Raw genomic sequence first — 23,026 nt, 5'->3', positions numbered from 1 at the left:
ATCAATTGGTTTACAGCCTAACACTCTCAACCATAGTATGACTGAGCTGCCATTCTGAATATTTGTAGAATATTATTTTGGTCCATAGAAAATTTGCTGGGTCTCCACTCTCCACATTTACATTGCATCAGTCCAGAGAAAAAAAAACGCTGGACACAACTAGAATTACAATACAATTATGCCTATTTTTTTCCACTGGAATTAAATCTCAATCCTTCACAAACAAGAATGACATGTCTCTTGCTCAGTGCAAACATAAACGCACATTTGACCTGCTGATGACATCTACGCAGCTGATTGTTGTCAAACATAATTGACACATTTTTAAAACTTTTTTTTTTTCCTATATTGATTTATATTATTTACGCATAATAGTGGGCTAGGTAGGCTACAGCTACAATCATAAACGTTTTGTATATGATTGCTACTATGTAGGCCTATAGTCATTCCAGACTTGGGTTAATTACACAAAGTTGGATAAATCACTACAGGTGGACAAAACTATAAAAGCTAAACCCTTCAAATATGTCACATTGAGATTTGACGAAATGTCATGGAAACTAAAAATCAATTGGCTATCAGGATGTTTGGAAAATGTAAGATCAACAAGCTCACTTTACTTATGAGCTTATAGATTGGATACTTTAGGTCTGTACTGTGCGTCACAACTGCGCGACTTTACCTGTGTATACCCATGCGTATCCCACCTATAATTGAAAATGTCTGACAGCGAGAGCAACCGTAGTTTCCAGTTCTCCCCATCTCCCGATTTTGAGGATGAAGAGGAACTGTTGCAGAATGAAGATGAGGAATTGGTGGACTCAGTGGACAATGGTGATGAAGACGAAGATGTAGATGAATAGGAACTAGCGGAGAATGATGAAGAAGATGATGAACTAGTGGAGAATGATGATGAAGACGAAGATGAAGAAGATGATGATGACGAGGATTTTGTGGAGAATGAAGATGAAGAGGATGTAGAAGATGAAGAGGTGGAGATTGCAGCAGCTCTTCAACCTTTCAGGTTTGAACCTGATTCACAAGGACCTGGCCCTGGAGCAGCAGCACCCCTTCCAAACCCTGGGCAGCCAGTGCGAGTGGGGAACACTAACTGGTACAGTGCTGTAAAGTAACTAAGTACATTCACTCAAGTACTGTACTTGAGTATAATTTTGAGGCATTTTTACTTCACATGAGTATTTTCAATTTGCAATACTTTTACTTCTACTCTACTATATTTCAGAGGCAAATATTATACGTTTACTCCACTACATTCAAAACTCCAATTATTTGAAAACTTTAGTTACTAGGTACTTTGTAGATTTGGATTATTATTACAAAACATACATTACCCACATCAGTCCTATATATACCTGTGGAAATTGTGTGGTGATGCCCACCCATGCTGAGTGTGTCTGCTGCCGTGGCTATGGGGAGACACTCAGCACCATCAATGAGTGCCCCCCAATAGTGTGCATTACTGCACACCCAGGCTTCTCAACAGTCTGCCTGGATGTGCATGTGCTGAGAACAGCCTACCATCAATACAGGCAGGACAATAGAGCCGATGCAGACCGACTGGTTACCCAGCATGAGTGAGTTTCAATCATCAATGAGTTATTTCAACCAAAAAAAACTCCACGTAAACCAAGAAATACTGGTACCTGGTGGCAGTATTTGGTGGCTACAAATACCCACAGACCTGTTTTATTAGCTCATATTATGTACATTACAACTATTCCACCATACATTATTTTTGTACTGGTTTAACTCCACGTAAACCAAGAAATACTGGTACCTGGTGGCAGTATTTGGTGGCTACAAATACCCACAGACCTGTTTTATTAGCTCATATTATGTACATTACAACTATTCCACCATACATTATTTTTGTACTGGTTTCACTAGGCAGGGTTTCTCATAGTTGGTGCCATGGTGCAAGTACAGGTAGAACACATTGATCATATTTGTAATTCATCAATATCAGTTCAATTTCCCTACTTACACCCTCTATACCTTTTTCCATCTACACCAAGTCGCTTATCTTCAAGCTCACAATGCGTAGCAACACAACACGGTTTGAGGTTGTAGATCTGCTATTTTTGGGGGGGAATGTTCCCCCCCAGAATAGGAATGCTGGGGTTCAAATTGTCATTACATGTCAAGTACAAAGTTATTTTCAATCTGTTCTTATGGAAAAGGATATTCTGTGTCACATACTGTGTCATAGGGGGAAAAATGTACATGTTTACATACCATATTTTGACATACATTTAATGTTCTATAAAGTAACAATGTAATTCAGGGGTGCCGTGGATGAAAAAGTTGTTTACAGGGGTCAAACCGGACCCAAAAGATCATTAGAACCACTGCACCAAGGAACACATTCTATACTACACGTGTACAGTGCTGTGGAAAAGTAGTTGCAACCAACACATTACTGTTTTCTTTGGCAGTCGCACTGAATAACACTAACAACACTAACATTACTGTAAGTCCAAAAGAAAAAAATCAAAACAATAAATAGGCATCAACTCTGTTTTACTTTTTCTTCCACAGAAAGTTCCGTTACACAGCTTACAGACAGTTTGTTTTTTGGAACTGGGGACATCTTGGCAGGTACAACAGAGTCCCGATTCCTTCGTGTTCGGTCCAAGCTGTCAGATCCAGATTCCCAAATGAAGCGGGTATTCCGTACACTGGATTCAAACTGCCATGATAAAACAAAAAGTTTCAAATTTAAAGAAAAATAAATAACTCCTCTCCACGTTTCTACCACTAATGGCTTCAGGTGCTTTCATTTGTACATGACTTCTTTGTGCCCCTTCATATTTTGCTTGTTTATACAATTGTATATGAACATAAGATCCAGACATAAACATCTAGATCAGGGGTCTTCAACGTTTTAAGGCCAAGGACCTCCTAGCTGAGAGAGAGATGAAGCAGGGACCCCCTCTATATTGTATAAATTGTGTTTCAGATTCAACATTTTTTGTTTACGTGGTCTGCTCTTTTTTCCCTCTACACCTATGCCTCTTTGCCAAAAATAGCCGATCTACAAGCTCACAATGCTTGTAGATCTGCTATTTTTGGCCAAAGTTCTCCTCAGAAAAGGGATGCTAGGGTTCAAGTGGTTATAAGGTAAAATAAAATATCCTATCACACAAAGATTTGGCGGACCCCCTGTAGTAACTCTGAGGACCCCCTAGGGGTCCCGGACCCCCTGTTGAAGACCCCTGATCTAGATTTTGTGTACAAGAGTAAATCATTCAATTAGCATCATGAATTTTCAATTCTTGCCTTTTGGCAAAATGCTACCTGCCACGTTTTTATTAACCCATTTACACGGTAAAGACTATGAAAGTCAACAACCTCAACGTGATCATCTTGCTCAACGACCCATTGAAAAAATGTCTAAACATACAACATGCTCATGAAAAAAAGTATTTGGTGGGGGGTTTGATTGTGTAACAACAGAGTGAGCAAACATTTTTTTATGACTCCCAGGTCAGGACTCACATCTCGTCTGTCTGTCTGTCTGTCTGTCTGTCTGTCTGTCTGTCTGTTTGAAACAAAAATAAAGTGACTCCAAAGCGCCACCTCGTGGTAGTATTTGGAACTAGATTTACTGCACGAGTGAGTGAGGCAAATGAGGAGTGTGATGTCAACATGAGAAACGACAAAGTCAATAGGCACCGACTGTATTGTTGATATTGTAGAAACTTACCATAGGTGGGTCCTGCCGATTAATCCTTCTTGTAGCGACTCACATATGTCGCAACTGCAAGGCTCAATTCTGGGCGTTTTGCATTGTGGCATAACGGTGGTGGGGCAATAGGCATCGGCTGGCAGTCACTGGCTCCAGACACTTTGGAAGATACCATCTCCATGACCTTTGTGGTATATTCTGTAACAAAAAAAGAAGAAGATACAATTAATGATGCAGTAATACAGTATACTGCATCAATAAGTCATCATGCATTTCAAGAGTGTGCGTTCCCTTCTTTTGAAGGCTACTTTTTGTATTATTTTGTAATTTTGTCTTGCATTGACCCGCACCTCCCGTTGAGGTCTAGAGACGTGCAGAATTGTTATTTTATGTGTGTGGATATATATATATATATATATATATATATATATATATATATATATATTGTTTATATATTGGACAGTGTTCTGCCCTATGAGCAATGGAGAGTGTAGAAATGAGGTGAAGAAACAAGTGCAAGCAGGTTGGAACGGGTGGAGAAAATTGTCAGGTATGATGTGTGATAGGAAAGTATCAACAAGAATGAAAGGGAAGGTGAACAAGACGGTGGTGGGACCAGCTATGTTGTATGGTTTAGAAACGGTCGCACTGAGGGAAAGACAGGAAGCAGAGCTGGAGGTAGCAGAGACTAAAATGTTGAGGTTCTCTCTGGGAATAACAAGGATGGATAGGATCAGGACCTAGTACATTGGAGGGACAGCCCATGTTAGATCATTTGGAGATAAAGCCAAAGAGGCCGGACTGAGATGGTCTGGACATGTACAGAGGAGGGATAGTGAGTATATCGGTAGAAGGATGCTGAGGTTGGAAGTGCCAGGCAGGAGGCCTATAGGAAGACCAAAGAGGAGATTTATGGATGTAGCGAAAGAGGACATGAAGTTAGTTGGTGTGAAAGAAGAGGAGGCAGAGGACAGGGTGAGATGGAGGCAGATGATTCGCTGTGGCGACCCCTGAAAGGAAAAGAAGAGGAAACAAGAATATATAAAATATATTAGTTGTACCAAGGCTGCACAATACTAGTGTAGACACTCACCGAAAGTGGGTTGGGTTTTCACTGGGCGGAGTGAATGACCTCCCTTCTTTGCCTTTGGGAAGACGACTGACCACCGTACCATACCATCTCTTTTACGCACTGCCTGCATGCGTCCACTGTTTTCATTGTAATGCATGACTGCAAGGTATGTTCTAGAAAACGTACAGAACCAAAACAGAGCATGTCCCTGAATAGTAATGCAACCCATATAATCAAAAGATACAATAACATTTGTGAAATGTAATGCCTACCTGGCATGCATTCCTGTGTAGGAGAAGCACGTGTGCTTCGGTAGGAAGTGCAGGATCAGTGCGTGGTAGGCCTCCAGACTAGATGTTTGGTGGTCAGTGGAGAGCTTTGAAATATCCTTGGAGATCAAAGTCCCATGGAGAATCTTCTCCAGACCAACTGAGCTAGCAGAGTCTGTGGGAGCAGGGTTCAAACACAAAAAGTATAAACCCCATCAGATTGAATTCCAGGCATGCATTAACCCATTTAGACCAGAGGCTGTTACATTAGTTTAAATTTTTTTTTGAATAAAATACATTTAGAAAATACTGTTGCTATAGCCTATAGACATCTAAAGACAAAATGAAATGGTCACTTACTTGGTACCAGCCATTCTTTTGTTCTTTCGTGCTCTTCTAATGGATCATGGGGACATGAAGGCATTAGTGGATTTGGGAGGTCTGTGTGTTGGTTTTGCAAATGGTAGAGCACAACCTGCCATTTTGCAAGAATCATGTCCCTGTCGACTTCCGTGCTCGATCCAGCAGACCAGTAGAGATGGTTTATGATGGATTTTTGCCACAGCCCTACAGCTCTGCTCTCTCGCTTAGTGGCCAGCAAGACAATCTTCTTGCTGATGCCTAGTCAAAGTATACATATTTGTATTAGTCTACAATCAAAATAATTCTGCAAAATGTTCTGACATTATACAGTTTGTTACTAAATTAAAATAATCAGAAGAAAGATTGTCTAGGGATATCATTATCAAGTAGTTTAGTCAGATTAAAATGTTTAGGTGCATTTCTTCAATAATTCCAAACTTACAAACAATAACTTAATTACTGTTAATGCACACTAGGTCATACCTTTTGCAATATGCCAAATGTCAAACCGATGTTTGACTCCTAGCCAGATTTCTCGGATCCATTTTGCTACTTGGCGATTTCTGTCCGTGATAAGTGTTCCCACTACCAGTTCAGCACCACCCAGGAAGGTCTTGATCCGCTTCAGCCCCTCAAGCTCACACCAGGACGAGCTCTTCACCTCATTACTCTAAAATAAAGAAAAATAAATAAAGACAAAAAAACTAAACACTAATTGACCTAGAAAATGAATGTAAAACAGATAGTTGAGCAATTAAGAAATGGAAAAAAAGACATGCATCACATACCTGTACAATTTCAACGTGGAGAACTTTGTTGATCCTCTGCTCAATAATGCTGACCGTGCCATATTTAGCTGAGTGTCCTGGGCTGTCACTCCTCCCATCTGCTGTCAACACCAGTGGTTCACCCATATCCTTGAGCGACGCGATGATGCCACTTTGCTCGTCCTTCCAGACCTGTAGAATGGCAGGCTCAAGATGGGCTTTCTGATGCCTAAAAAAGGTGTTGCGGTGGATGGTCGCCATTCCCAATATGTTGAGCATGCGCAGGGCTTTGGTTGGCATGCTTCCCGAAGCCAGAATCGCAGCCGACAGCAGCAAATTCCCAGCAGCAACACTCCCAATCTTTGGCTGGCTGTCCCATTTCTTGACATGGCCACAGGACTTGCAGGTTTGTGTGACGTAGATGGCGGTTCCACATTCTCTGACTGTGCCAGGTGTTTCGGCAAGACACAGCACACAGTGTTGGAACAGGGTCATTAGCTGCGACCTAAACACAAGATACTTCCTGCCCTTCACAGGACCTGGGTCAGAGGTTTCTGGCTCTCTGGAAAAAGAATACATACATACAAGATTGAACTCCTTGCTCTGGGTTAAATGGTTAGCATGGTATTGTACTTGAACAGACATTTAGAACTTGAGAAGTATGAATTGAATGTCAACACAGCATACACATTATTTACCCTCAGTCCTAAGATAATGCAAAATTGCACTGAGTTATAGGCAATTGTTGTGCACATCTGTGAACGTCACTCACAATAATGTTAATCATAATAAATATTATTGATACTATTATTAGTATTATTAGCATTAGTAATAGTACTAGAAGCTGCAATAGTATTTGTAGTATTACTATAAAAAAACGTCTTCACTGAAAACTTCCTAAACTAATGTATTATGCATACATTACAAAAAATAAATACAAACAGTCTACAGTGCATACAGGTGATGCTAAACATGGCCACTGACCCAGACAATGTCATCTCCCCATCCTCTTCATCTTCATCTTCTCCTGGGAGATAATCCTCATCATCCATGTCTTCAATGGCTTCCTCCTCTTCTTCTTCTTCCTCCTCCTCCTCATACAACTCCATCGCTGTCTCGGGTTCATCCAACATAATTTCACACTGCACACCAATGGAAATCATCTTGGGAGAACTGGTTTGACAACCTAAAAGTACAGTAAAATTGGCAGCTATTATTATTGAGCCATGGCACAGTTGTTACAGTGTTGTACTTTGTATTAGATTGTATGAAGACTTACACACAATGACTAAGTATTACATGATATTAGAGAGAATATGTAAAATAGTTCAACTGAAAAATACGTTTTCATCACTCACGAATGCTCTTATGTGGAGTTGGTATCCATGTGCACTGTGTGCCTTGGTGGTGGTGATCACACGATCGTGCATCTGGAGTCACAGGTGTTGGCTCAGTGTGAGAAACCGTGGATGAAGGTCCCGCTGTCCTCTCTGTGACAGTAGGTGCCAGGCACTATATTCAAATAGCATAGAACATACAAACATTAACAATATGCAAAGGTTATGTCACACTATTGATGACAATACCAAGTAGAAGCTGTCAGCATAGTGCACATCAGTGTTGATCCAATATAGCAGGGGTCTTCAACAGGGGGTCCAGGACCCCTCAGAGTTACTACAGGGGGGCCACCAAATATTTGTGTGATATGATTATTTATTATTACATTAACCACTTGAACCCTAGCATCCCTTTTCTGAGGAGAACTTTAGCAAAAAATAGCAGATCTACAAGCTCACAACTGTGAGCTTGTAGATCTGCTATTTTTAGATCTGCTATTTTCTTTTTTACAGAGGTGTAGAGGGAAGAAAAGAGCAGACCAAGTAAAAAACGAAATAGTTTAATCTGAAACACAATTTTATACAATCTAGAGGGGGTCCCTGATTCATCTCTCTCTCAGCTCGGGGGTCCTGGCTTGGCCTGAAAACGTTGGAGACCCCTGCAATATAGAGTTGTTAGGAGAGGTCCTTCTAACACTATGGACCAGAGCTAGGCTCACACTCACAGTATTAGCGCGCGCAAAATAACATTTACCCGCGCTATTTAGAAGACAAAATAAACGTTTTTTTCTCAAAGCACAGGCTACATGATGGACCCATTTGTATGCCGTTTACTTCAGCAATTCAAGGAATAACTTATGTTTATTGTATACGTTGTCAATTGTCATGTCGTGGGTGTAGCCAGACTAGCCAGTGTCCAAGCCAATGCATAATGTACCCCTGTTGGTTAAGAAAACAATAAAAATGCATTTATAAACACAGACACTCACCCGATTTATCTCCATCATGGCACACGCTCTTGATTGCTGTGTAACGGTGGCTGATGGAGCACCAGAAAACCCGACATTGACAGTGGGAACTGCATCCTTCCTCAGTCTCAGCCTTGCGATAAGTCCAGCTTTCCATTGCCCATAGCCATCGTAATCGCTCGGAGTAAAGTGGATCCCACATATCGTCGACACGCCTGGGGTCCCCTTGGTCCAGTCTGCCCTCTTGATCCGTGCGAAGCGATCCCACTTGCGAGCAAGCTTCTCACACTTTGGCCAAAAGTGCAAAGTTACTCCATCATAGTTGGAGTTACTGCAACCTCCGATAACGCAAGTCCTGGGCATGTTAGCTTGCTAGCTTCGTTAGCCTTTAAAAAGGCTGTTTGGTTGAGCTTTTAAAAAAGCTGTTGGTAAAACTACACTAGGCCTACTACTACTATTACTATCACAACTAACTACTGACTAACTAACTACTACCGACCAACTAAAACTAATACTACAAATACCTGCTTCTATGACCAACAACAACTTCTTTCTCTCAGTAAACAGACCTATGACGCGCACTGCTGTGTTGCCAGATTCTGCGAGAGAAATAAGCAGCCCTTTCTATAAAACAAGTTGCTTATAATAAGCAGACATGGCAACACTGGTAGCTACGGCCGCATACGAGTGATGTCACGGATATTGCACAATCGCCTATTTCCCGAAGTACAGCCACTAGAGGGAGCTATGTTTGTAACTTCAAATTTGCCTATTTCCATTTCTTTTTTTTCAAATGATTTTTTTTGGGGACATCCTTAGGGGGTCTTTTAGAGATATGCGTCATTACTTTTGAGAGGAAAGCTCCCTGGTGTCTCCCCTTTAAGGCCAGGCTTATTTAATTCACCTTTCGTGAAATAGGTGGTGCGTCGACATCCACTCCGAGATGTCAGCCAGACAAGCAGCAACACGTGCCTCCACTTGTGTGTCAAGTATAGACCTCAACATTAGAGACCACTGAAAACTATTTTAAAATAAAACATAGATGTAGAAATACATTTACACATTTACAGAATGTACATTATATTACATTCAGTGGTCATGTAAAAACAGACGATGAGTTAGTTGCCCTCAGACTGAGCTAAGAGTAATAGAGAAGAGATGGATTAAAAAAAAAATTCAATGGTGGGGCTGGACTTGGAAGATGAGAGATTGTTCCAGAGTCTGTGGGCAACAACAGATATGGAGGTCCATATGTCCAAAAATGTAAAAATAAATACCACAATGCCCAGTCCCCTTTTGTTTTAAAGCTTGTTTGGGACAGAAAAGGCCCTGTCACCTTTTGTTTTAAGGCTTGTTTGGGACAGAAAAGAACCAGTCACCTTTTGCTTGTCCGTGTGTCGGGTCCAGGAGAGGTCCTCAGTGACAGTGGTGGAAAAAGTACACATACTTTTCACTTAAGTAAAAGTATCCACTATAGAAATACTCTGTTACAAGTAAAAGCCTAGCATTCAAAATGTACTTGAGTAAAAGTACAAGAGAGTATTGGCACCAAAATATAGTATTACCAAAAGTCATTACGCAGATCACAAGTTTTCAAATGTATGAAATATATATAATAATCAGAAAAGAGCAGATCTACAAGCTCACAACGTGTCGCGATGCCATGCGTTGTGAGCTTGAAAATAGCCAAAGTATATATAGGGTTTAACCCTCGTAGGGTCTTCGTGTTTTAGTCACACCCAGGGCCTTCGGGTCACTTTGACCCGAAGGCCCTGTGTGAAAATTTTCATTTTCATGAAAATGAAAATTTTCATTTTCATATCACATGTTTAGTACAGTAAATAAGGCAAATAGAAGAAGTTTCATAGAGAACAAAAAATGTTTACATACGTTTAATTCATGTTGAAAATGTTAAACCGGGTCAAAAGGACCCGAGGACCCTACGAGGGTTAAGTGGTTAATGTATGTTTTGTAATAATAATCCAAATCTGCAAAGTAACTAGTAACTAAAGGTTTCAAATAATTGTAGTGGAGTAAAAGTACAACATTTGCCTGAGAGTAGAAATAGAAGTAAAAGTTTTGAAAATTGGAAATACTAAAGTACTTAAGTTAAGTACAGTACTTAAATGTAGGTAAATGTACCTTCCACCACTGCTCATTGATATGCACACCTTTTCAATCTCATGTCGGCACTCCTGGCCACAATGGTCAGGTAAGGTAAGGTAATACTCTACTAGTCCTACTGGGGGAGCTTCAGTGGTTGAAAAAGTACTCAAATGTTTTACTTAAGTAAAAGTATCAATACTGCAATGTAGAAGTACTCTGTTACAAGTAAAAGTCCAGAATGCAAAATTTACTTGAGTAAAAGTACAAAAGTATTGGTATCAAAATGCACATAAAGTACCAAAAGTAAAAGTACTAAAATGTTTGAAAATATCAGATCTACAAGCTCACAACGCGTCGCATCGCGACACGTTGTGAGCTTGTAGATCGGCTATTTTCAAATAGCCTAGGTATACAATAGGGCTAAAGTGGTTAATGTGTGTTTTATAATGTAATATTATATCTGCAAAGTAACTAGTAACTAAAGTTTTCAAATCATTGTAGTGGAGTAAAAGTACAATAGTTGCCTCTGAGATGTAGTGGAGTAGAAGTAAAAGTATAGACAATTGGAAATACTCCAGTAAAGTAAAAGTACCTCAAAATTGTACTTAAGTACAGTACTTGATTAAATGTGCTTGGTTACTTTACACCACTGGGGGTGCTTATCATAATGAACAAAATAAACACCATATGTTCACAACCCGTTGTAGGCCGGCCCCCCACCGCCCTCTGGGACGACCCAGTTGATGTTCTGACTTGGGTCCTTGATGTCACAGGTTTTGCAGTGAACACAGTTCTGAGCGTTGATCTGCAGTCGCATGCCATCGCCTGTCTCCGCGGGCACAAACTCATAGACGCCCGCTGGACAGTAACGCTGTTCAGGTCCATCGTATATGGCCAGGTTCCTGGCTACAGGAACATTGTCGTTCTTCAAGGTGAGGTGGGGCGGTTGGTCTCCCTCGTGGTTCGTACCGCTCAAAGCCACGGAGGACAGCAGGTCAAAGCTGATCTTCCCGTCTGGTTTGGGGTATTCGATGGGGGTGCAGTCTTTAGCCGGCTTCAGCTGAGCAGAGTCCAGACCACGGTGTTTGAGTGTCCAGGGTTCTTTTCCTCTGAATATCCAGTAGAAGATTCCAGTGTAAATCATCCCTCCGTACAGACCGAAGTAGTTATGGAAGGATGGTCTGATGTTCCTCACAGCGCGCAACTCCTTCCAAACCCACGACTTCTGCAGGTTCTCAGAATACTCCGCAACATGGAGACCTGCTGTTTCAGATTGGAGGTCCTCTGCGATGATTTTTGGGAAGATGGCCTCAGCGGCAAGCATGCCGCTCTTCATGGCCGTGTGGGTTCCTTTAATCTTTGGAACATTCATGAAGCCGGGGCTACAGCCAATCAACAGCCCTCCAGGAAATGACAGCTTTGGCAGACTCTGGAACCCTCCCTCGTTGAGGGCTCTCGCTCCGTATCCGATCCTGCTGCCTCCGTCCAGCGTCGGGGAGACGGACGGGTGGTGCTTCCAGCGCTGAAACTCCATGAAGGGGTTCAGGTAGGGGTTTGAATAGTCCAAACCAACCACGAAGCCCAGAGCCACCATGGGTTCTCCTTCGTTGAGGTGGTACAGGAAGGAGCCGCCGTACGTGTTTCTGTTCAGAGGCCAACCGACTGAATGCTCCACTCTGCCCGGCCTCCATTTCTTCTCGTCCACCATCCACAACTCTTTGAGGCCGATGGCGTACGTCTGTGGTTCACAGGTCTCTCTCAGGCTGAATTGTTTATAGAGCTGCTTGGCCAGGTGCCCATGGCAACCCTCCCCGAACAGGGTTACTTTAGCGTGGAGCTCCATACCTCTCTCAAACACATCCTTTGGCGAGCCGTCCTTAGCAATCCCCACATCGTTGGTGGCAATCCCTTTGACACTGCCGTCTTCATGAAACAAAACCTCGGCTGCAGCGTAGCCCGGGTACAGCTCTACTCCCAGCTCATCTGCCTGCTTGCCCAGCCAATGCACAAAGTCCCCCAGCCTCACTATGTAGTTTCCATGGTTGTTCATAGGCAAACCAGGCGGTATGGGGACGGGGATCCTGTATTTCTCTGTTAGGATGCTGAAGATGTCCTCCTTCACAGGGGTGTGTAGAGGAGCCCCCCTTTCCTTCCAGTCGGGGAACAGTTCGTTGAGTGCCGTGGGCTCCAGACAGGCTCCTGACAGAGTGTGGGCTCCGATATGGGAGGCTTTCTCCACCAGACACACTCTCAGCTCTTTGTCGTGTTCTTTAGCCAGCTGTTTGAGTCGGATGGCTGCTGACAGGCCGGCTGGTCCTCCGCCTACAACCACTACATCGGCTTCGTCAGAAAACCTCTCCATCTCTACGCCCTCCCATCGTGGGTCTTTATCTCTGGGGTGGATTGTGTAGTGTGTTGTAATGCGTGGGGTTGCAACTGAAGAACGGGACCGTTTGTGCAGAACTGCGTACAGCTGTGGAGAGGCATGATCAGCTATGACTGTGTTTAGGGCCCGAATACACCTGTGGACGTGAATTGAGTATCGGCTGGCTAGGAACATAACAATTAGTCTGCCACTGCAGGCCAGACACTGTTAAAACATTATGTGTTTAGTCTCCATTATGCATTTCCCTTATCAGAGTACTTGGAGGCCAGTCTATGATGACATCATGCCGTCTGTATCTATATGCCATCTATATGTCAGTACTATGATATCAGTACCATGACATAAACAGATACAGAGATCTCCATATATGGGCATACAAAGGACAGACAGACAGACAGACAGACAGACAGACAGACAGACAGACAGACAGACAAGTAAAATGGATAGCCTATTGCAGTGGTTCTCAAAATGGGCACCGGGGACCTCCGGGGGTTCCAGGGGGTCCCCAGCTAAATTTATTAATACAGCATCACAATCATTTTAACCACTATATCCATATTTTATATGTTGGCTATCCAAAAATAGCAGATATACAAGCTCACAGCGCGTCAACTTCGTGCCTCGCAGCAAGCTTGTACATCTGCTATTTTTGAAATTCTTCGAAAAACAGATAACATAACTATTACAAGTAACTAAAGAAGGATTAAACTAAGCATTGTGTTGCACCACTTAATTGTAAGCATTGCTTAAAGATAGGGTAAGTGATTTTCCTTTGTTGAAATGAGTGTTAATTAATAGTGTTAACATTTCAAATCCTCTGCTTTGCAAGCTCTCTCTCTCTCTCTCTCTCTCTCTCTCTCTCTCTCTCTCTCTCTCTCTCTCTCTCTCCCACAAACATACACGCTGTTAAGTTACACCTATTTCCTGTTAATAATAACATGTGTAAAATGTGCTGCATTGGGAGGTAAACAGACACTTTATTGTGAAGGTAAGACTGAAAGAGGGAGTCGTTGTTGCTGCAAAGTTGTCACTGCCAAGGACGACTTTTACGACTTTTTTTGTTTTCAGTGGTTTTCCACCAGATGGCTCTGTTCTCTAACACGCTGATGCGCCAGGGCCACACTCCAAGAGGGGAGTGTGTCCTTTTGTTCAGTATCCTATTGTCCAGAGGGTACATACACGACATTAAACCAGGATCACGTCAGCTCAATACCAGCATATTTATTAATTTCAATGCAGCAATACACAGGAACAACACTGTGAAATATATGAACCAATAATGCAAGATAAGTGAAATCAAGTACTCAACGTATCAGAGGATTTGCTTCGTAAAGGCTCAAGAGCAATTAGTCCACACAGGGAAAAGATCAGGAGGCGCCTCGTATGCACGAACAACAGAGTCAGTAAAACCAAAGTCTGTAGGATCGCGGAGAATTCTAATGTAACAGGATGTGTAATGCTACTATATACTACAGGAAACCAGTGAGGGGCCATCCCCAAAAGGGAGTTTGGATTGAATAGTTTAGAAATGCACGTCAGTGTCATAAGGTGTGCTAAGTGGTTGCTGTGGTGTTCTCAAGTCTGTTAGGGCACACGTGGAGCCAAGACAACAAGGGTTAAGAGGTGCATGTCAACTTTCTAGCAAAAACCACCACTATGCATACGGTGCAGACAGGATGTGGACAAGTGGGAAAGTTCAGTTAAAGTTCAGACAGTTTGACATTTACTTTTCAGCCTACGCCTCGTATCCTGTTTTTAACCAATTTTAGGTAGTTTTAGTCAATGTTATGTTCATAAGGTGAAATGGAAATTTCCACTTAAAAATGTAGAGGCCCAGAAAATGTAAAGTGATGTTCAGTCTTTAAAATGGATACTGATAAAATATGTACCATATTTTCCCATCAACACGAGTGACCATTTTCATCCTCAAGTCGCACAGATCCAGGAAATCTCGTGATCTAAAAATCTTCACCACCATTGACTTCCTGCTTAGCGTATTTGGGGAAATGGCTGTATCTTTTTTTCTCCCTGCACTTTTGACGAGACGAGCTATATTCAACGGCCTGTAACAAGCGACGGGGGGTTGCGATTACTTATTTTTCTTTTTGCGGAAATACAATGTAACACTCCGTGTTTAGCAACCACCAGGGTCATATCATACTGGATATAAATATTCTGTGACTAGTTGAAAAGGTAAGGAAAACCAAAAATCGCTGGCACTGGGCGATTCATTTATGTATTAAATCTGGCAGTGAAGAGTTAAAACTCTGTTGTTGGCACGGCAGTCGAAATGTCAGACGAGTGTGTAGGCTATATAAATTGCCTTCCATACTTATTTATATTCAGTTAAGCTACTAGGTAACTTTTTCAAAAAAAACTAAAGTTAAATTGTAAATATTTTGGGGCAAGGAAGTGTCCCCCCATGTCATTTTCCATTCCAGCGCCCCTGCCCCCACCTCCATACCAGCCACTCCCATAACCTCATTGGTCACATTCACCAGTCTGTATAGGTAAATAAAGATACAGTACAGCTCTATTACATTATCTGCTAACATAGGTATGTGTACTGTATGTGTGACAAAGTGACAAATATTCAATGTAGGATTGTTTGACCTATAATCACAAATTATTAATATCCATGTCTTTGTTTATTTAAAATAAATATTTCAATAAATGGGTATGGGAATACATTTTAGATCCACGTGTAAACTTGGTGTAGTACAAAATACAAAAACTATTTTTGTTCATATAGTATGTAAGGAACAATGGAAATAATGATGTGATCATGAAAAACTAGATATTTAAATAAAACTTGGTATATTTTATTATGAAATTCTTTTTAGACCCATGTTGTGTATTAGAAGGGGTGTGCAACTGTGCATAATTATGTTGTGCATCAGAGGGTTAACTTGAGTTGCCGGCGGCCTGGAGACGCTCGCTTACGTTCTCCCAGTTGATGACATTCCAGATAGCTTTGATATAGTCGGGCCGGACGTTCTTATACTGCAGATAATAGGCATGCTCCCACACATCAATACCAAGGAGGGGAATAAGACCTGTTGTTCCCTGCAGAGGGTCCTGGTTAGCACAGGCGGCGATGCGGAGCCTCCCACTGTCCTTGTCGTAGCCCAGCCAGCCCCAACCTGAGCCCTGTACTGCCACAGTGGCAGCGGACATCTTCTCCTTCATCTTCTGGAAGGAGCCAAAGTCCCTCTGGATTGCGTCCATCAGCTTGCCTTGTGGCTCCTCACCACCATTCGGCGAGAGGTTCGTCCAGAAGATGGCGTGGTTGACATGGCCTCCTCCGTTAAACTTCAGTGCAGGCTGGAGGGCCACCTGTGCCGTCACATCGCCCTTCGTGAGCGCTTCCTGGTACTTCTCCTCGGTGACATTGAGGTTGTTGACATAGGTGGCATGGTGCTTGTTGTGGTGGAGTTGCATGATCTCTGCACTAATGTGTGGCTCCAAGGCCCCATAGTCATAGGTAAGGTCGGGGAGCATGTGCTTCTGCCTTGAGGCAGATAATTGGTGTAATGTTTGGCTACACAGGCTGGCTATGCTCCTACTTAACTGATTAACTCGGGAAAGCATGTTCGTCATACAAACTGAAGATCGTATTGCTGAAAACCCATAGAAAAGGCTGGGACTCTGTACTCAACTTTTAAGCTGGGTGCCTCGAATCTGACATGAAATATGTCTATATTTGGGCAAATCTGACATCATCAAATATGATGTCAGTCTTCCCCAAATATAGGATAATCCATATTTGGCAAACGCTGACGTCATCAAATATGACATCAGTCTAGTTCAAATATAGAATACTCGAGGCAGCTTGGCTTAAAAGCTGACTACAATGTTGTGTGTCTGTATAACAGATATGTTTGCATCTTCTGGTGAGGTTGGCCACTTTGTATTATTCGACACTATACAGTATTAGTATCTATCTGTGTGTTCACGAGTTGTACATGTAAAATGGGCATGCAGGGAGGCATTGCCCTCCAGGAGAAGGTCAGTCGATTGCTGAGCAGGCAGCATAAAAAGCCGGTTCTGAAACCCAACAGGCCGCTAGTTCTGAAAGATGCCGTCGCTAATCGTAAACCGGTAAAAGGAGAGGCCTCCTGCGTCACAGAGATGTCCGTCATGCTTGCCTGCTGGAAGCAGAACAACTTTGTGGAAGCTCTGTGCACCAGTGAGATGCAAGCCTTCTGTTCGTGTGTTGAAAAGACTCAGGCTCATAAGAGGTCCAAATCAGAACAGAATGATGGCATCCAAACAGGTAGACGCTTGTCCTCCCAGCAAGCAACAGCACTACTGAAGAGATATCCCAACATACGCACTGAAGTCTAGGACAATGTTTTCCCAACCAGGGCCCAAATTGACAGAATATCAAATATCTAAATACGGAATAAAGCAAAAACTGTCTGGGGTTGATGCTAAAATGACCCCAAACATGTTTCAAAGTGAACTAGAAAAAGTGCTCCTCGGAGCACAGGTCTCCGCCAGGTCAGGTAGGTTATTGTGGCCTCCTGGTGGCGCTATAAAAGCCAATGTGAAAAGGGTGCCTTTTATTCTTAGGCCTTTCACGGCAATCGGACACTGCATTCGTGATTTGAGGCATTTTGTGCCAAAAATGTGTTTTGCTAAATTAGACCTGATGGTGGCGCTATAACAGGCTAATGTGAAAAGGGTGCCATTTCTTCCTCAGCCTAGTGGGAATGTGCGTGTGAAATTTAACGAAATCGCAAGCTGCGTGCATAGTTTGAGGCATTGTTCAAAACGGACCAATCCTGCAAACTTTGGAAGCCAACCTTAGCCAATCAGGATGGAATATGGGAAATCGGACGGATCCGTGTTGATCACATGACTATAGAGATACTGTGTACCGATTTGCATGACGTTTGGATAAAATCTGTAGGAGTAGTATCAAAAAATGGGTTTTTCTATAACAGGCCCATGTGAAACATTTGGGGCAGAGGTTCTGAATTGGCATCCAGGGAGTGTGTGTGCACAGTTTCGCTGCGAGCAAGCCAACGGTGCCGGAGATTAGCTGTTCACAGACGGACACACGGACGGACGGACACACACACACACACACACACACACACACACACACGGACGGACAGGGGGTAAAACATACTCTCTCGCCATGCCTTTCGGCCTGGCGGAGACAAATATCCCTTTAAGAGGAAAAACACATATCCTCAATTTATTTAACATGTCTGAAAACGTAGTAGCGCTGATCAATACGTTGTGTGAAGTTTAGCCAATTAAATCTGGACGACATGTTTGCACAAAGCATCACATCCAGATCACATTATGTTTGTGACCACATTTGGTCAAATCCGGATATTACGTGTGGTGACATTTGTTTTCCAATCAAATGTGGATGTTCCATTTTGTCACAGCCTGCCAATTTTAATATATACGATTAGAATGTCATCAGTTTATTTGGCAGACCTCCTGGTTCTCTTGTCCCAGGAGAAGTTTGCCGAGTAAGATTTCACCCTGGGCTTTGGTGTTCTTTTCTCAGTTATGTCGTAACTCCACCCATTCTTCTCAGCAAAGGCGATGGCGTCTTCTTTGGATGAGAACGTTAGGAGCATGTTGGATAAGGGGTCAGCCGTGGAGGCCCAGCCCATTAGAGGGTTCTCCCAGCGCTCCCTGGTGTCAAAGTCCATGTTCCACTGATTGGTGTTGTTGATTCCCGACTGCGTGGCCGTCCTGGTCGCCACAAAGATGCTCACCTTGCGCGTTTTGATGTGCTCTTCTGGCACGCCTGTCACCGCGGTGATGTCCAGTTTCTCGTCCACAGTGATAAGCTGTCTGTCTTGTTGTGGTGGTTTGTCTGCCAGTCTCCCCGACGATGTGCTGGTCCACCTGGCAGGATTCAGGAACACCTTTGTGGCGGCGTTGATCACAGAAACACGTCCCAAGCCTAGACGTGACAGTGAAGATGCCATGATTATATCCCTGCCTGGTAATAGTAGCTTTACATCTGTCTTGTTAAGCACCGCAGATTCAACCTCAAAAAAGGATTTCTCATACATTTCACTGTGTGTGCAGCCAGTTCTTAAGCCAAACGGTATCAAATGTTGTGTCATCAGATATAACGTCAGTGTTGCCCAAATATGGAACTCCACATGGCTCTAGAGTGGCTTCCAGCATTGCCCGGGTTATTGTGAAATAGGCACAAAGTACCTAGAGGCCAGTCTGTGACCAACTATGACATCAGGGATTCTATATGTGGGCAAAGTTTCAACATAAGACGCCTGTCCATTAACTTGCATCGTAATAAAAATGGGAACAAATGGAAAGAAAACATGCAAATGAAACCTTTCAGAATACCTTGTCCCGCCTTATTGGACAAATGTGACCAAACTTCTAACTGTGACTTGAAGGGGGGAGGGGGCTTAAGGCACATGTTGACTTTTGGGGGATATGAGTTACGATTCTGTCCCTATCGGAATATAGCGCAAACGGCGCTGAGTCGGCTCAATCGGACTTCGCAACTCTCGGCACGGCGACTCGCTCGCTTGGCGGTGACTCCCGTGGCTCAAGTCAGCTTGAGATGGTGCGCCTCCGTCCTTTTAACAGTTTTTTGGCAGACCGGCTTGGGTCTGAGAACTGGACCGCATTCCTGGAGACCGTCATTGTTCAAGTTAATGGGATCATTTGCATTTCACTGTCAGCTAGCTTCTCCCCTCTAAATAAAAATGACAACTGTGTATATAGAAATTCCAACCCAAACCCATAAATCTAATCTCTACTGTATGTTGTATTTCGTCTAAGCAATATGCCTGCTACAAATAACCCAGCCTGCATGCCTGCGTATTTGGCTCAAAACAAAGTCTGACACTAGGTACCCGAAGCTTGAACTATGAGCTCTAACCTTTGATTGCCTTTCAACAAAACTATATTTGATAGACATAAGTATCACCAACATGTTACTAATTATAGAGTGAAATTATTGTAATCGGTTGTTTATTCCCTGCACAATGGGTGAATTCAATTTATAGTGTGTGGTTCAACTTCGGACGTCTCTCTCTCTCTCTCTCTCTCTCTCTCTCTCTCTCTCTCTCTCTCTCTCTCTCTCTCTCTCTCTCTCTCTCTCTCGCTCTCTCTCTCTCTCTCTCTCCTGTCTCTCCTGTGTAGTAGGTCTGTTTGTGGTGGTGATGCGTCATGGACTCATCTTAATCTATGAATGCATGAACCGTGTATCTCTCGCTACAGCAACCAGCCATTTCATACGCTTCTTGGCACAGGGCTCTGATTCAGGAAGTTTGGGAACTAATTAATTAGTCAATATCTATCTCCTCTATCCCCTCCTGGCCGTTGACTGGCCCATTCTTGATCTTCTCCTTAGGAGGCTCCCCCTTGGGCCTGCATATGGTCATCACAGGGTTACAGGAGTTGAGCTCCATTATTTTGTCCTGGATCTCTTGGACTTTGACGACAGGCTCCAGAGTGACGTCCTGTTTGCTCTGCTGGTTCAATTTGCTGTTCATCCACACCATGATCTCGTTCACCTGCATGTCCACCCTGGTCAACTCCAGCTCGTCCAAATGCTCATACTGCTCATCCTTTGTCTTGTAAGCTTTGATGATCTTTATGTACATCTGGACCTGTTTGTCGAGTTCCTCAAATGCTTTTTGTCTCTCCTCAGCCTCCATGTATCTCTCCTGAATAGGCTGGCCTAGTCTCTTCAGCTCGGCCAGCTTGTCTATGTATACTTGTTTCTGTTGGTCCTCTCCGTCCTCGTACAGCCAGTTATATATGTCCTCTAGTTTTAACAACAATGTGTCTTTGTCAGCTTCGCTCACAAACTTCTCCTGTTCACCGAGCAGTTTATTTCTCATTTCGTAGATATATGCTTCCACGCTGTTCTTCACGTCTTGCCTCTCTTTCTCCAGCTTGTCCTGCATGATCATCTTGCCCTCATTCTCCACAAACAGATTGAGTGTTTGGGTATCCAGCTGACAGTGCAGAGTGCTTTCTATGGGCAGCTCCATGGTCTTCGTCTTCGCTTTGGGCTTCTTCGCCTGCCGGGGCTGGTTTGTCTTCTGCTTACAATCCTCCGCTGAAGTTTCAAAGTCTTCTGTATCTGATTTCTTCTCTCCGTTGTCGTCATACTGCGATTTGTAGTCCTCCTGGTCAACCTGTATTTCATTCACTTCGTCTTTCACGGCCTGATCTATCGCCATTCTGTCTCTGGCCTCCTCACTCTTGGCATGTTCGAGGACCTTCACGACAAGTGAGGCACTGGGCACGCTGAACACCCCATGCGTATTGACACGTACTTTCACCTTGACCTTTGAACTCTCACCTGATACCTGGGGGAACACGTTCTGGATCATGAACTGACCTATAGTGACGGTGGGGTAAGGCAGCTCTTTAGGGTCATTATAGTAGGCTTCCAGGGAGAAGGGCTCTTTCCGGTTTCCCACTAGGCTGAGGACCTTGGAGAAGGGAGCAGAGTGGTTCTTTGGGAACACCTCCCATTCGCTCAGTCCCTCCTCAGCTGCTGAGTTCCATTTTAGGGAGATGGGGTATGGGACAACATCTGTGATGGAGAACTGTCTGACTTTGATGCTAGGTTCGAAAACAGCACACTGCAGGGCACAGCCTCTGGCCACAGCTTCATCTGCATTCAGGGTGGTGCTTAGCTCCTTGCCAAAGAACTTGCTGATCCGCTCTTTGACGGCTGGGATCCTGGAGGCCCCACCCACAATCTCCACTGCATAGATGTCTTCCATCTTCAGCTTGGTTTGTTCCATTACACTGCGCAGGGGACCCTCTACTTTGGCCACCAGCCCTGCACTAATTTCCTCAAACTGTCTCCTGTTGAGTTTGCCTGACACGTCTATGTCATTCATGAAACACTCGATGTTGAGGGGGACGTCAGATGAGATGGTGCTCATCAGCTTCTTGAGTTTCTCACACTCTTGATAGAGTCGGGCCAGTGCCCGTGGACTTGACCTGACGTCCAGGTTGTACTTATTTCTAAACTCCTCGCAGAAGTGGCTCACCAGGACTTCGTCAAAGTCCTTCCCACCAAGCTCCGTCACAAACGCAGAGGCCAGGATCTTCAGCTTCCCCTTGTTCAAGGCACACACCGACACCTGGCAGCTGGAGTGTCCCAGGTCTACAAACACCACTGTCCTGGGTATCTCTTCAGGTGCTGGCAGGTCCTGCTTATACAAGCCATAAGCCAGCGTCACTGCAGTGGTCTCGTTCATGAGTCTTAAACAGTTGAGGCCTGCGATCTGTGCTGCGTCCATGACAGACCTCCTTTCTGCGTCAGTGAAGTAGATCGGGACGGAGATAACGCAGTCGGCCACCGGGTTATTCAGCACCCTCTCTGCAGTCTGCTTCAGTTTGGTCAGAAGCATGGCGCTGATCTGCTCGATGCTGAATACCTTCTCCTCCTCCATGTACATGACCTTGATGCCAGTCGAGCCATTGGGCATCTGTACCAGGTCGTACAACAGGCTGGACTTGGCAGACTGGACGTAGGGGTCGGAGAATGTCCTGCCATGGAGACGCTTGAAACCCTGAACTGTGTTTTTACAATTGTTACCAATTGTAACCTGGCTTTTTGCGGCAGCTCCTATTGTCCGATTCCGTGGTCCAAATGACACAAAGGACGGGGTGCATCGGTCACTGATTTCATTATCAATGGTCTCGATCCCTCCAGATCGGACTACAGCTACATAGCAGCACTGAAAGCCCAAGTCAAATCCTACCACTGACATCTTATCCAATTTGACTGTAGCTCTACCAGATGAATTGATATTATTATTATTATGGTTACGGTCTCAATGGTGGTATATTAGCTGGAGGCAGTTCTGAACCACAGGAGCTGTTCCGTTTATAACGAAAAGTTCTGAAATGATCAACTAGTCAGTTATCTATTTTATTTAGTTGTTTTTCTTGTTTTTAATGTAATTACACCTATCCCCAGTTAAACAATATTATAAAGCCATCTTCAACACCTTATATACTGCAGGGCGACAGAGCTCTGGTCTGATGTAACACACAACACACTCCGT

The 23,026-nt window shown here is 43.6% G+C and overlaps 5 protein-coding genes and 1 long non-coding RNA gene across 6 annotated transcripts; all 6 read right to left on the bottom strand.

Annotated features, from left to right (window-relative positions):
* Window positions 1–2,573: 2,573 nt before the first annotated feature.
* On the bottom strand, window positions 2,574–5,199 carry LOC308074287. Its single transcript, XR_013932083.1, has 4 exons — window positions 5,054–5,199; window positions 4,803–4,954; window positions 3,728–3,907; window positions 2,574–2,710 (listed from the first exon to the last, which is right to left on the bottom strand). It is a non-coding gene; the product is annotated as an uncharacterized lncRNA (long non-coding RNA).
* Window positions 5,200–5,402: 203 nt separating this feature from the next.
* LOC308074825 (uncharacterized protein) lies at window positions 5,403–8,968 on the bottom strand (the record flags this gene model as incomplete). Its single annotated transcript, XM_080414324.1, has 6 exons — window positions 8,507–8,968; window positions 7,539–7,692; window positions 7,165–7,366; window positions 6,202–6,742; window positions 5,897–6,083; window positions 5,403–5,671 (listed from the first exon to the last, which is right to left on the bottom strand). Exons 1-6 carry the CDS (start codon window positions 8,846–8,848, stop codon window positions 5,403–5,405), a joined length of 1,695 nt encoding a protein of 564 aa, XP_080270450.1. The 5' UTR covers window positions 8,849–8,968.
* A 2,314-nt stretch (window positions 8,969–11,282) lies between these two features.
* Window positions 11,283–13,151, bottom strand: LOC308074595 (electron transfer flavoprotein-ubiquinone oxidoreductase, mitochondrial-like; the record flags this gene model as incomplete). The annotated part of the gene is made up of 1 exon (XM_080414099.1): window positions 11,283–13,151. One exon carries the CDS (start codon window positions 13,149–13,151, stop codon window positions 11,283–11,285), a length of 1,869 nt encoding a protein of 622 aa, XP_080270225.1.
* A 2,730-nt stretch (window positions 13,152–15,881) lies between these two features.
* LOC308074824 (superoxide dismutase [Mn], mitochondrial-like) lies at window positions 15,882–16,568 on the bottom strand (the record flags this gene model as incomplete). Its single annotated transcript, XM_080414323.1, has 1 exon — window positions 15,882–16,568. The coding sequence occupies one exon, from the start codon at window positions 16,566–16,568 to the stop codon at window positions 15,882–15,884; it is 687 nt and encodes a 228-aa protein (XP_080270449.1).
* A 1,853-nt stretch (window positions 16,569–18,421) lies between these two features.
* Window positions 18,422–18,937, bottom strand: LOC308075004 (NADH dehydrogenase [ubiquinone] iron-sulfur protein 4, mitochondrial-like; the record flags this gene model as incomplete). Its single annotated transcript, XM_080414580.1, has 1 exon — window positions 18,422–18,937. One exon carries the CDS (start codon window positions 18,935–18,937, stop codon window positions 18,422–18,424), a length of 516 nt encoding a protein of 171 aa, XP_080270706.1.
* A 1,335-nt stretch (window positions 18,938–20,272) lies between these two features.
* On the bottom strand, window positions 20,273–22,729 carry LOC308074823 (heat shock 70 kDa protein 4-like; the record flags this gene model as incomplete). The annotated part of the gene is made up of 1 exon (XM_080414322.1): window positions 20,273–22,729. One exon carries the CDS (start codon window positions 22,727–22,729, stop codon window positions 20,273–20,275), a length of 2,457 nt encoding a protein of 818 aa, XP_080270448.1.
* Between the last annotated feature and the right edge of the window lie 297 nt (window positions 22,730–23,026).

This window comes from Gymnoscopelus braueri (assembly GCF_963280865.1).
Source record: "Gymnoscopelus braueri genome assembly, chromosome: 19".
NCBI lineage: Eukaryota > Metazoa > Chordata > Actinopteri > Myctophiformes > Myctophidae > Gymnoscopelus > Gymnoscopelus braueri.
This window is presented reverse-complemented; position numbering and strand designations above follow the sequence as displayed.